This window comes from Phascolarctos cinereus, unplaced genomic scaffold (assembly GCF_003287225.1).
Source record: "Phascolarctos cinereus isolate Bilbo 61053 unplaced genomic scaffold, phaCin_HiC Scaffold_726;HRSCAF=1367, whole genome shotgun sequence".
NCBI lineage: Eukaryota > Metazoa > Chordata > Mammalia > Diprotodontia > Phascolarctidae > Phascolarctos > Phascolarctos cinereus.
The window spans coordinates 163149308-163162746 of NW_027556098.1; the positions used below are offsets into that span (position 1 = coordinate 163149308).

Below are 13439 nucleotides of genomic sequence, written 5' to 3' on the forward strand. Positions count from 1 at the left end.
GAACCTTGTATATCTATGTATACTAAGAAGAGTCAGAATTTCCGGGGAGCTCTATTAGTCTTATTTATAAATGACCAAAGGAGATTCATTAAGAGATCTAAGATGGTTAATATGACTCAGGAAACTAAGTGTGATGATAGACTATCCCAGGCTAATTAGCATATATCTGAGTAGTCTGCATTGAATTTTTCCTCAGATAAGATTGCCCAATGGACATCATACTTTTACCCTTCCCCCCACTCCAAACCACTGTACACCCAACATGGGAATTGAGAGTAGGCATACTTGCCACAATTCATTAAATCAGTACTGCACTGGATCTGATAACAAAACATTAACCTCCTTTCTTTTATTGATGTATTGTGTGTGATTTTGAGCCATGACCTAACTTGATCTCAGTACTCTAAACAACCCCCATATATATACCAGGCGGATGACACAAAAGAAGAAATTCCAAGAAAAAGATTCAAAGAACCTTTTCCCCATTTTCCCCCTCTTATGCTGAATATCTCCTGAACCCTCTTCTGACTCAGCCACATTGTCTGAGCATATATCCCACAGAATTATCACTCTATTTTCTTCAAACCAAGGCCATACTCATTTGTTGGATACCATTGGCTAAACACCAGCAGTCATATTACTCCATGGCATACATAAATTCCCAAACAGGATTAGAATATATCCCCTCCCTTATTGTCTCTTCAGTAGCATTGTTGCAAATCTCTTTTAGATACCTTTCTCTTTAGGAATTAAGCTCATACTATATGAGAATGATGCAGAACTGGTCTCAGACATGCCTGTTCTCAGTTTCATCTGATTTCCTACCTTTCTTTTTCTTACCTTACCAAGGGACACTTTATCACCACTATGCTTTCTTAACATTAAGTCTTCTCACTATCAGTCATAAACAAAGAATAGTACTAATTCTTTTCAACCCCAAATGCCCATACAAAACTTCAATCAACAGCTATTTATATGAGTTGCTACTCAACAGTGAGATATTTTGTAAATACCTCTCCACATCTTACCTTGAAAGCATCTCAACATCCTAATATCCCATAGTTAAAGTATAACTCAAGTGAAGAAGCAGCTTTTTGCAAAAGTTTATTGTCTTTCAGACAGAATCTTCTAATGTGGTAGAGTAAGCATAATATAGAAGAGCAGTGGATGTAGAATTAGAGGAATTTGTTTTAAATCTTAGGTTTGCTACTTACTGTCCTTGCAATTTAGGGAAGTCATCTAAAAAAAAGAACCTCTGAATTCCTCAGTTTCCCTATCTGTAAAAAGGGATTTTTTTTTCTGGATAATCATAAAAGTTGTTAAATATTATAACTCTGATTCTTGGTTGCTCCAAGACTTACAAGTAGCCACTTAAGATTTATATATAAAAAGTTTCCCTTTGACAATATCATGAAAATTAGAATAAGCAGATGGGGGTTCAGAACTGCATTGAGCATAATTGGAGAAAAGATCACAAGATCATGTAAATTTAAAGACAGAAGAGAAATTAGAAGTTATCCAATGCCTTCATTTTACAGTTGAAGAAACTGAGGCTCAGAGGCATTGTGATTTGCTCAAGGTCAAAAAGGGAGTACAAGGATTTTTAAAACCAGGTCCTCTGATTCCAAGTCCAAGACTCTTTCCTTTATACTGTGACCATAACATTTAATTTAAACCTAATTAAAGAATATATTTCAAATCTTTGAGACCCAAACATATTGCTATGTAAATGTCATCAGCATAAATTAGTTAATACCAACTCCATTTTAATCCACACTTAAGTAGTTTAGATTTAAGTGTTAATCCACTCCTTTGTCTACTAACATATTTCTTCATCTCTTTAAAATAAATCTCCAATTTTATTAGGAAAGCCTGGAACATATTTGGTATAATCCAAAGTCTTTTAATACATTTAAGATTTCTTGCATTTGCTTAATCACCTTTTGGAGAATTTTCAGCAATCATGACTGTTTTACTCTTGCAGAAGCTAGTGACACAAATCTATTTACCCTTTAAAGTTGATCATAATTTGTTTTGAACTTTGAATTATCACTGAAATGGATGGAATAGTCTGAAGGGAATTAATTAAATTAGAAAAAAATCCTAAACTACTAATTCTTAATGCTTTTTATTTGCTAAATTACTTTTTGTTACTTATATAACTTTTTTAAAGATGGTGCTAAAGGTATACATATTACAAAATCTTATAATAAGAACAAAAGAAGTTAAAATTTTCATTATATAGAAATTAATATAATGGAAAGATAGATCTGGGTTTGAATCCTAGCTCTCACACTGATTACCTCTTAAGCCTTGGGTGAGTCATTTAACATTTCTTGGCCTCAATTTTCTTAACAGTAAAAATGAGAGATTTGAACTACATGACCTCTGAGATCCCTTAGAGCTATAAATCCTATGATCCATGTTCAGAGTCAATAGTTACCACATCCCTCATGTGGAGCTGCTGAGGTCTGGCTGCCTGGGCAAATGAGTATCAGATGAATTGTTGACTCTCACATTTGCTTCCCAGTGTAGATTCATTCACAAGCCCAATTTAATTGGTCATCTCTCTTGATTCTCATAGCTTAGCCTGCCCTGAGGTGACCTGTAGAATTTACGTGTTCTGAAATGACCTTTGTTCTAATTTGTGACCTTGATTTTGAATCCAGATTCCTACTAGAGATAACTGCTTATCTCCTGATTTTAACTAATGTTCTAGTCTTACTATTTGCCTCACTTTTGTCTTGACTTGCCTCATGGATCTCAGTTGCAGGTTCTATAGCCCAGCCCACAAATTCAGTTGGCGTAACTGATAAAACTTATTCTACCCCCATTGGGATATGTTTATTCCAAGATCATTTTAGGATCATAGATTTAGATTATATAAATGATCACATATATCGTCTATCCCAGTGGAATGCAAGCTCATTGAGAGCAGAGATATTTCAGTTTTATTTTGTATCCCCAGTACCTAGCATAGTGTTTACAATTTAGAAGGAACTTAACAAGTGCCTTCGAGACCAAATTGCTTCTAGTTTAACTCCTTTACTTTTCAGAAAAGGAAACTAGAGCCCAGAGAGGTTGAGTTGTTAAGATCACATAGATTCCAAGTGGTAGAGATGGGATTCAAACCAAGATCTTCTGACTTCACACCCTATTGGATCTTTACACTATCCTCTGTTTGATATGTTCAAGAGTTTCCTTGACCTTTCCTTCTGTCCTAATAGAATGAACTAAATGTTTAACTAAATTCAAGTAAGCCTGACCAAATATATTACAGAGTAGCTAATAGAAAGCCTTCATGAAAACATCACCAAGGGAAGAATTTAAATTAATAAGTCTTACTGAAATATTTGATTCTCAGTTTTACTTTAAATTTCCTGACTTTGTTTAAACTAGAGTTCAGAAGAAACAAGTGTGTAACATGGTGTGATATTGATCTTTGGTGACAAAAACAACTCCTCATCTGTCCTTTGCTCAAAAGTACTCTTTCATATAAAATGAGAAATTGTTATCCAGTCAGACTTCAAAGCATGAATGTGTTTTTTTCTTGACTTCATTTTTCAACAATACACAATAGTTGCCTCTTTGAAATGTATATTAAGTGTCTGTAGCAATAATATTCACCCTTTTTCAGTAACCAGTACACTTAAAAGTGTAAGAATAAGCAGGTTAGAGGTTCACTTTGAACTTTCATAGGCAACTGGAAGTTTAACATTCTGCTGCTTTGTTCAGCAAATGGACTCACCCCGACAATGGACTCCTTCATCGTAGCCATCTGAACAGTCAAGTACACCATTGCACAGTTGGGATAAATGAATACATGTGTTTGTTCCAAGGCAAGCAATATGATTCAAGGGACACTTTAATTCTATTTCCTCAGGACCTGAAACAAAAAAAGGACAGAATAATCTGTGTCAGCTTGAATTTCCTTTCAAAATTAAAACTGTTAAGCACAGGGAGAAGGACAGCATGCTATATGAATAAAAATAATCATAGATTACATTATTATAATGCTTTGAGTTCTGCAGAATGTCTGAAATACATGATCTTATGCTGGAAAGAAGGAAATAAATTGTTGTCATTCAGTCATGTCAGCAGTGTCTGACACTTTGTGAATCCATTTGGGGTTTTCCTGGCAAAAAGACTGGATCTGTTTTCCATTTCCTTCTCCAGCTCATTTTACAGATGAGGAATTGAGACAAACAGGGATAAAAGACTTGCCCAGGGTCACACAGCTAGTAAATGTCTGAGGCCAGATTTAAATCCAGAAAGGCTTCCTGACTTTAGGCCAGGTACTCTATCTATTGTGACACTTAGCTGGCCTCTAACACACAATAGCTATTAGGAAAATGTTGGCACAAGTCTTACCTCTGATACATACTGTCTAGGTGACCATGAGCAAGAAACATACTCACTTAATGAAACAAAACAAAGCTCCATAACTATAAATTAAAAAGGAGTTGATAATTTGCCTCAGAGGAGGAAGGTTCAATCCCAGAAGTTTCCCACAATGGTAAAGTCACAATCCAGATCTTGCTTCCCCCAAAATAAATAACAGAAAGCACAAGGAAGCAAAAAGGGTGAAAGATGGAAAATGATCTTCCTAAGATATCTGAACCATTTTTTCTAGCTCTCAGGACAACCTATAATCTACTCTATAGAAAGAAAAATCAATTTAGTTAAGTAATGTTTTGTACAAACAAAAAAATTTATGTATCATGAAGGATTTTTTTAGACTTCTTCTGTAACACATTCTCTATAACAATCTTTTAACCAACAGTTTTTGTTTATGTCTAAACCAAATTGTTCCCTCTTCCTTTTGCTTTTTTTCCCTTTGAGATGGTGATTAACTATATTTAAACATATATATTAACAATTAAGACATTACTGTTCTTGTAATACACAATACTCATTTGCATGGCTTTCCAAAGTCATAGCTTCAAATCTTTGAATCATGGCCTCAAATATACCCTCAACCTAACTTTCCACCTTTTTCTTAAAGTTGTATAGTTCCCCAATAAATATATTACTATAACACATGCTTACCAAGAATAGGCTATTAACTCAGAACCTTGGGACAGGATCAAAGGAAGAAATTATTTCATTAAAAGTCACACTTTGGGGAAATATGCTTTCCTCCAGAATTCTACCCTTCTAGAAATATGGAGAGAGGATGAATAGCTGTGGAAGTGTGCATTTCCATCATTTTCTTTCATCCTGGTGTCTCTAGGGGACATTAAAAAGTTCTTGCAAAAGTCTATTCTCATATATTCTACCAAGAATAAGAAAAAGTTAAAATACTAGATAGGGAGCTGATAGAATAATGCTAAAAGAGGAGAAAATTGAAAATCAAGGTAGAAAAGTTATAGAAGCAAAGAGAAGAGCAAACTTTCAAAAGTACAAAATGGAAGAGGCTTTTTTAGACAGTAGTTTGTCTGAAAACAAAGATTTGGGGTGCAAGTTAATTGGAAGCTCAATATCACCTGGAAAAGTGATATTTATTGCATCCAACAAAGGTCTTGTAATCTTTGTTCCATTGAGAGACATATTATTTAGGAACAAGGAGGAAATGATATTTCTGCATAGTCTTAGTAGGTCCATGGCCAGAGAATTGTGTTCAATTTTGGGTGCCACAGTTTAAGAAAGATATTAATAAGTTGGAGAATATGCAGAGGAACACAAGTAGGATGTTAAAAAGCCTTTATAGTCTATTCCATATCTATATCTATATCTATATCTATATCTATATCTATATCTATATCTATATCTATATCTATATCTATATCTATATCTATATCTATGTCTATGTCTATATCTATATCATCTATATCTATATCTATATCTATTAGCTGAAGGAACTGAAAGCATCTGGCTGGGGGGTATGTTGTGATCTTAAAGCATTTGATCATAAAGTAAAGAAAAATATTGATTTGTCAATATGAAAAAGATTGTATTCTAAGAGGTCTAAGAAATACACACTTCTATCTTTTCCCCATTTTTCTTTCATGTCATGAATGCTATCACATGGAAGAAGGATTTTACTTGTTCTGTTTGGCACTAAGGGGAAGAACCAGAAGCAATGAATAGAAGCTACAAGGAAGAAAATTTAGGATTGACATGAGGAAAAATCTTCATAAGCATCAAAGTTGTTCAAAAGTAGCACTACTAGCTTGAGAGGTGTTGGTTTTTTCAGCTCTTCAATTTCTTCAAGAGGCTGATCTCTTATCAAATATAATAACAGGATTTTGTTTGGCAGGTACTTGTCAGACTCCATAGCCTCTAAGATCCCTTCCCAACATGCTTTCTAAATGCCATGATCCCATGAAGTTACCAAAAGTAGATTACTAGTAAAAAGAATTCTTTATTCTGAGAGGACAAAGATTACGAGTATGTAGATTAAACATATCAGTAGATTGTGGGTGATGTAATTGTATTAGATGTTAGAATAGCAATCACTTGACCCTGCACATTTCTAGCAGTTCATCAACGTTTTTCTCCTGTGTAGCCTCACTAGCAGCAGTGATATTGCAGAGAGGTTTCTCTGTGTGTGTTCATGTATATTTATACAATTACTGCTATACACAGGCTATTAATTTTGTCAAACACCTGTCTCCCCAAATGTACAACTCACTTTACTGTAAAAATATGTGTTGTGAATGAGACTTGGTGCAAACTACACCTCCACTATGAATATTTTAATAAAATATAAAACCCTAAATGTTAGCTTTAAAATATATAATTGGAATACAAGTAGGACAATTTCAGTCAATGTTTCCTAGCTCCACAATTTAAAAAAAAATGCTTTTTACTGATATTTTCCAGCTACACAATCTTTGATTATATTTTAAATTAATTGTTTAATTTAGGAGAGCTATTAGCTTGCCATGGGCAGCAATTAGTATACAACAGTCTCCAGCTTAATTAATTGTCCAATGCTCACTAAAAGTGAAAAAAAAATGTAAAGTCCTGCATAGATGCAAGTTAATATTTAGCACATTCATATTTTGGTACCTGAAATCCATGCTATTACATATAACAATAGTGTTCCATAAGAGACAATGTCATTCATAAACGGGAAAGGTTTTACCTCCAGCTTTAATCGCTGAAAAATGACCTAGTGGTTCTGGGAAAAGCAAGATTTGGTAATAGATGAGTTGGCACAAATGAAAGATTGAATCTTAGCTGTGAAAAGTGTCAGGTAGGGGACAAGCATGCCTGGAAGGTTAGTATGAATAGCTGGAAAATCAGTGACTAATTTAATTACCAAACCGGGGAGACTAGAAAAACTGTTTCATTTAATAAAGAAGGGTGGATGGGAGTATTTCTTTAAACCTACAAGACAATGACAAAAAGGAAATATAATCATGTCAGGGGAGTCTGAAAGATATTTGAATCCATGTATTAGGAGTGAAGCCAATATTATATGTAAGATTCATTACAATATCTTCCATGAAAGACTAAATCCTGACACTGCCTCTCCTAGACTGTCAACAAAATTGGGCAGCCATATGAGAAAATCAGGACTCTAGCAGAATCTGCATCAGAGAAAAAAACATTCCTGGGAATTTGTAGAGTGGAAGAGCAAGAGTTACTTTCTACTTTGAATTTCTGCCCAGAATCATGAAAGTTATCTGGCCTGTTGTTTGCTTTGAAAAGTATTAATAATGTACAGTGCTTTGCAAATCTTAAAGCACTATATAACTGCTAGTTATTATCATTATAACAATAATGTTAATAATAGCTTCCATTTAGTTTCCTGCTTCATAGTTTACAAAATTTTCTCCTCAAATTGTATCTCTGTATTATCCCTATTTCACAAAGAGAGTACTTAAGGATCAGAGAGATTGTGTTATCTATTTGAAAGAACATTTCACATGGACTCAAGTAACCTGTGTCTACTTGGCCAGTTGTGAGACATTAGGCAAGTCATTTCATCTATTGGGACTCATTTTATTCCCCTGTTAAATAAGTGAGTTTTGCTAGATGATCTTTAGTATCCTAAGCACCAAACAGTTCTACAGCTATGAATTTAATAAAGTCAAGGGTTTTTTTTGGTTTTTGTTTTTTACCCTATGGCCATACAGCTAGTAAGTTTTAGAACCAGGGTTCAAGCTCAGCTGCCCTGACTATGTCCAGTACTCTTTCCATCTTTCCATTACTTCTTGTTAGTTGAGTCCTGGTTGCTCAGTAAAAAGGGACATGTTCCCTTGAATATTGTATTTCCTGCTCATCCTGTGTATTGACAGGAAAGTAGTGATAGTATAAGTGGAATAGGATGAGGGATACAAGTTGGATCTGTTCTTTCATGGATATAGAGAAGTACTGGATGAGGAAACTCCTTTTACCAAGGCATATTATCACCTTTTCTGAAATATATAGCCTTAAGGAATTACCTGGGTCACTGAGAGCGTCTGGAACATGTTTAAGGGTATAGCCAGTGCTCATCAGAGGTCACATTTGAACCAAGGTCTTCCTAACTCCCAGCCTGGCTCTCTATCTACTATACCATTCTGCCTCTGAATCCTAGGAAGAAATTGCAACACTGCCTAAGAAAAACTTTCACCTTGACAGATATGCACAGTGAAGAGATATTATTCCTGATCCCCCAAATAGAATGCAATTCAAGGTTTCTTAAGTGGTAGATTTCCATGTTTCTTTCAGTTTCCCTCGCATACAGATTTGTACTATATGCTTACATATAGCAAACTTTTACAATCAACAGACTAAATTTCTACAGCAAATATTTAATCCTGAGCTAACACCTTACTTATAGTCAGTAAGCTGTTTCCACAGAAATCATTTCACCCTTCTGTTACAAAGCAGATTTTCGCATATATCATCTAACACTTAAATCTGGCCTCAACTGACTTGTCCAGTATTGCTTTCTACAGTTCCACAACAGTAATCCTCCTCTATGGTCAGATTTCTCTTTCACTAGGCCAAGTACATAATGTGCTCATCTTACCTATCACACTATAACCCTCAATGGAAGCTAGCCATCCCTCTTCCTCTCTCTATAGCTAAATCCTACCCACTCTTCAAGAGCCAGCTCACATCCCTTTCAATCATGCCTTCCTTGAATGTACCAGCCCTAATTTATTTTTCATTCTCTGCTCTCATACTACAGTTAATGTATACATCGTACACTTTTGTAGTTAATTATATATTGTCTTTTACTTTTCCATACTTCATTAGGCTTGGTTCTGTCTCTCTGAAAGATTGTAAATTCCTTGAAGGCAAGAATGTCTTAAAACTAATAACACAATGCTGGGAATACAGTATGTGTTTAGTATCTATTTATTAAGTAATTGTTATTGATTCAAACAAAATGTAATTAGCAATTTAATCTACCACAAATCAAGAGAAATTCTATTGTGCCAAGTAAACTGTGATTTAAAAGTATCTACTATTTTGGATTATCTAAACCACAACTTTTATCTATTGATGGGACTGTGGGTTGTCTAAATTTATAGAGCTTATCACCCTTTGAAACCTTGCTCTTAAGGGAAACTTTCACCTGCTAAAAGCTATCCAAATAATGGAAAAGAAAGTGTCTTATCTATTGGCAGGTTTCCATTACAATTTTTTAGTTCTTGAAATTTTAATCCACTGACCCTTTACTCTTTTTTTTTTAATGAGGGGCAACCCTCAGGTTTCTAAAATTCAGTAGGAAGGGTTTTGAAAATTAAACATTGTGCTTTAACTTCCTAGAATTAATCTTAAGAAAGTTCATTATTATCATCAAAACTAAGATTTCTAGAGTACCATTTGCCAGCCTTTAGTCTATAGTTTTTGTTTTAAACATACTTTTTACCTTTCCATCCACTCACTTTTGTTCTGGGAGCAGTATAAATAAAATCAAATAAAGCTGTTACTCTTTGGAAAGAATAAAGTTGAAATAGACAGGGTAGTATAATGTATAGTGCACTACACTCTGATTTGGAAACATCTTAATTCAAATTCTCCCTTTGACTCTTAATAACTGTGTGGCCATGTAGCCATGTTCTTCAAAATTGGAATTTTCAGTTTCCATAAGATTGATAATGCCTTTAGTACCTTCTTTACAGGGTTGCCATGAGGACCAAATAATCTAATACATGCAAAGCACTTTGCAAAACTTAAATCATTGTATAAATGTCAGCTATTATTTACTTGAAATCAATTGATCAAAAAGCATTTGCTAAATATCTATTTATGAGTTGGCTAGTGTTCTGAGGACAACACCAACAAAAACAAAAGTGTGACAGTCCCATTCCTCAAGAAATTTATATTCTCAGATGAAGGTACAGTGTGTCCTTAGATAAGTAAATATAAAATATTTAAAAATATTCAATTAACTCAATATGCATTTATTAAACTTCCACTATATACAATTCTTTGTTCTAGTTACTGAGGATTTGAAGACAAAAGAAATAGTCTCTGCCCTCAAGAAGTTCATATTCTGTTAGTATATGTATATAGAAGATTAAATACATATTATATACAAAGTAATTGCAGGCAAAAGGCCACAGTTCTAACATAAAAGACAATTTGGTAACTATACTATGAAGGTTACAGAGGTCATAATAGAAGAGTACAGTAAAGTAGGATATAGCTGCTAGAAAGGTAGAGCTAACATGGGTAGATATGAGAGAGTGAAGAATGGTAGCCAAGGTATGATACCTATTTAGCCCCCAACATATTTTGTCTGGCCTCCTAACAAGTTTCCTTATATACTTTCCTTTCCTTCTCTGTACAGAATATCCTAACTTTTGTTCCTCTGTCTTTGAATGGACAGTACTCCCTGCCAGGATGCTTTTCCTTCTCACCTTTACCTATTAAAACCTCCCTTCAGGTCTCAGCTCAAGTATCTTCTTCTTTATGCTATATCACCATCCCACTACAACCAGCACCATCATCATTACTATTAATTACCTCAGGAAAAAAAAAAAGAATTTTGCAAAGTGGAATCACACAGCAATAAATACTCATGCCCTTCACGGTAGCAGTGATGATGGTGGTTAATTTGATTATCAATCACTGAACAAGAAGCAAAAAAAGGAAACTAATTAAGACAATAGAACAAATGATAAGACAACTATATGGGATAGTCTTATAAGATCAGACTCTAGCTGGAGTCAGTTAGATAGAGGTGGGTGAGTGTAGAACTGCTTAGTCCAGGGTAGGTCTGTCCAAGAGGAAGTGCCAAAGTTAAGTAGGTTGACTTCTCCAGGGCAGAAAGGCAGGGTCTCTGGACCACTAGAAAATCTCTGCTTCTGTTTATCCTGGTGGTAAAAGGTTGTCACAGCAGGGCAAATAACAAGGTTACTGCACTAATTAGTCCCTGAAGCCCTGGTGGGATAGTGATATGATAGAAAAGAGGACATGAGCTGAGAATTAAAGGGATCTGGAGTTTTAATAGGTGAAGGTGAGAAGGAAAACCATTCTTGGATGAGAGAACTGCCCATTCAAAGACAGAGAAAGATAGAATATTTTGTACAGGCAACTAGTAGGCCAACCTGGTTGAAGATAGGGAAGGGAAAGTGTGTAAGGAAACTTATTAGGAGGCCAGACAAAAGGAGTGGAAGGCTTGAACTATGATGTATGTAGTATAAGCAGAGAGAAGGAGGCAGATGAGAGAGATGTTGAGGAGGGAATGACAGGCCTTGGTAAATGAATGAATATGTGAGGTTAAATGATAACCTAAAGTTAGGATGACCCAGGTTTTGATCCTGGAGTGACTAGAAGACTGGTGGTTCCTTGAACAAAAATGGCAAGTTATGACAAATGGCCAGTTTAGGGGAGGAAATAATAAGAGCTATATTTTAAACACATTGAGTTTGAAAGGTTTATGGGATGTCCTGGTAGAAATGTCTAGCAAGTAGTTGGAGATGCAGGATTGCAAAAGGATTTGAGTAACCTACATTTAGATTACAGCTAAGTTTCTGGGAGAGTATGGGGTGGTTAGAGCAGAGAGTATAGAGAGAAGAGGAGAGGCTTAAGACAAAACCCCTAGGGGAAAAAAAAACATGCACAGAAAACAAGATATGGGAAATGATCCTGTGAAGCCTAGACGAATTTTTCTAAGCTAAGAAGAGAACCACAACAAAAAACCCAAAGAGTAATGAATAAATACCTAGAAAAGAATGGTCAACAGTGTCAAATGCTGCAGACGCAAAGAAGTATGAAGACTTAGAAAGGACATTGGATTTAGTGATAAAGAAATCACTGATGAACATGACATTAGAAATTCAATTGAGAGATGAGGTAGCAAGCCTTATTGTAAGAGGCTGAGAACTGAATTGGAGGTGAGAAAGTGGAAAAAAACTAGCATAGGCTAGATTTTAACCTTAGAAGTTTGACTATAAAAGGGAAAAGAGATCCAGGACAATCCCTTGAGGTGATTGTGTTGCTTTTCTTATTATTACTGTTTTTTAAGGTTGAGGAAGTTTTGAGAATATTTATAGGGATCAGAGATGGAATGAGTGGATAAGTAAAGGTTGGCAAATTAAGGGGAGAAAGGGGATGATCAAAAGACTAGCTGCTGAAGGATTTGGCTGAGAATGGAATTATATGAACAAGTCTCTTACATGGTCTTATAAAGGAAGAGGGACACCTCTTGCTTAGAAAATGAAGAAAAGGGAGAGAGGGTAGGGATGATGTTGAGGTGATGTGAAGTATGGAATTGAGGAATAAGCCTGTCAGGGATGGCTTTGAAACAAGTTTTCTCTTATAAAAGGAAAAAGAGAAGTGATTGTATTAAATTTAAATAAAAATAGATCTCCATAGGACTTAGAAAACCATAAGTTAATATTATCTATATTGCACTGTGTGTTTGGTAAAGATTTCAGATTATATTTTTATATGGTTAAGGCCACTTGGGCGTTTTGCAAATGGGGGCGAGTTTGACATGTCTGGCAAAGATGGTTTCAAAAGAGAAGATTCTCAAATACCACTCTGGGCACAATAAGATCATAAAATAATACCTGGAATAAACCTTGGAGGTCAAACCTTTTAATTTACAGATAAGAATAAGATCCTAGTTAAGTAGTTAACCCAGGAAATAACTAGAAAATCTAGAATGTGCATGTAGTACTTCCAATGATTGGTTCAGCTTTTTCAACTGCACCACAATTTATGCCCAATTACAAGTTTCATACCCTTTTTTGCTTCAAGATTTATAGAGCTAAAAGAAGAAAATAGGTAGACCACAATAATTTTTCTATGTCCCTTGGAATAATTGAGTAAAATGCATACAACAGAATGCTCTATTATGGAGACACTTGATAATATAGTTTTAAAGGTTGGTGTCATAATCAAGTAACCTAAAAAGATAGCAAAGTATCCCTAGAAATGTGTTACTTTAGGGATAACATCTTATCTTTATTCATACCATATGTTTGCAGCTGAGATTTTCCTACTAGATAGAATAAGACTTTAAATAGAAAAAAAAAGAA

The 13439-nt window shown here is 34.9% G+C and overlaps 1 protein-coding gene across 1 annotated transcript in view; it reads right to left on the reverse strand.

Moving 5' to 3' along the window:
- LRP1B (LDL receptor related protein 1B) overlaps positions 1-13439 on the reverse strand; it is a 2172360-nt gene that overhangs the window by 1453504 nt on the left and 705417 nt on the right. Inside the window, 1 exon segment of the mRNA XM_020984719.1 lies at positions 3749-3886. Coding sequence (XP_020840378.1) covers positions 3749-3886 — 138 coding nt within the window.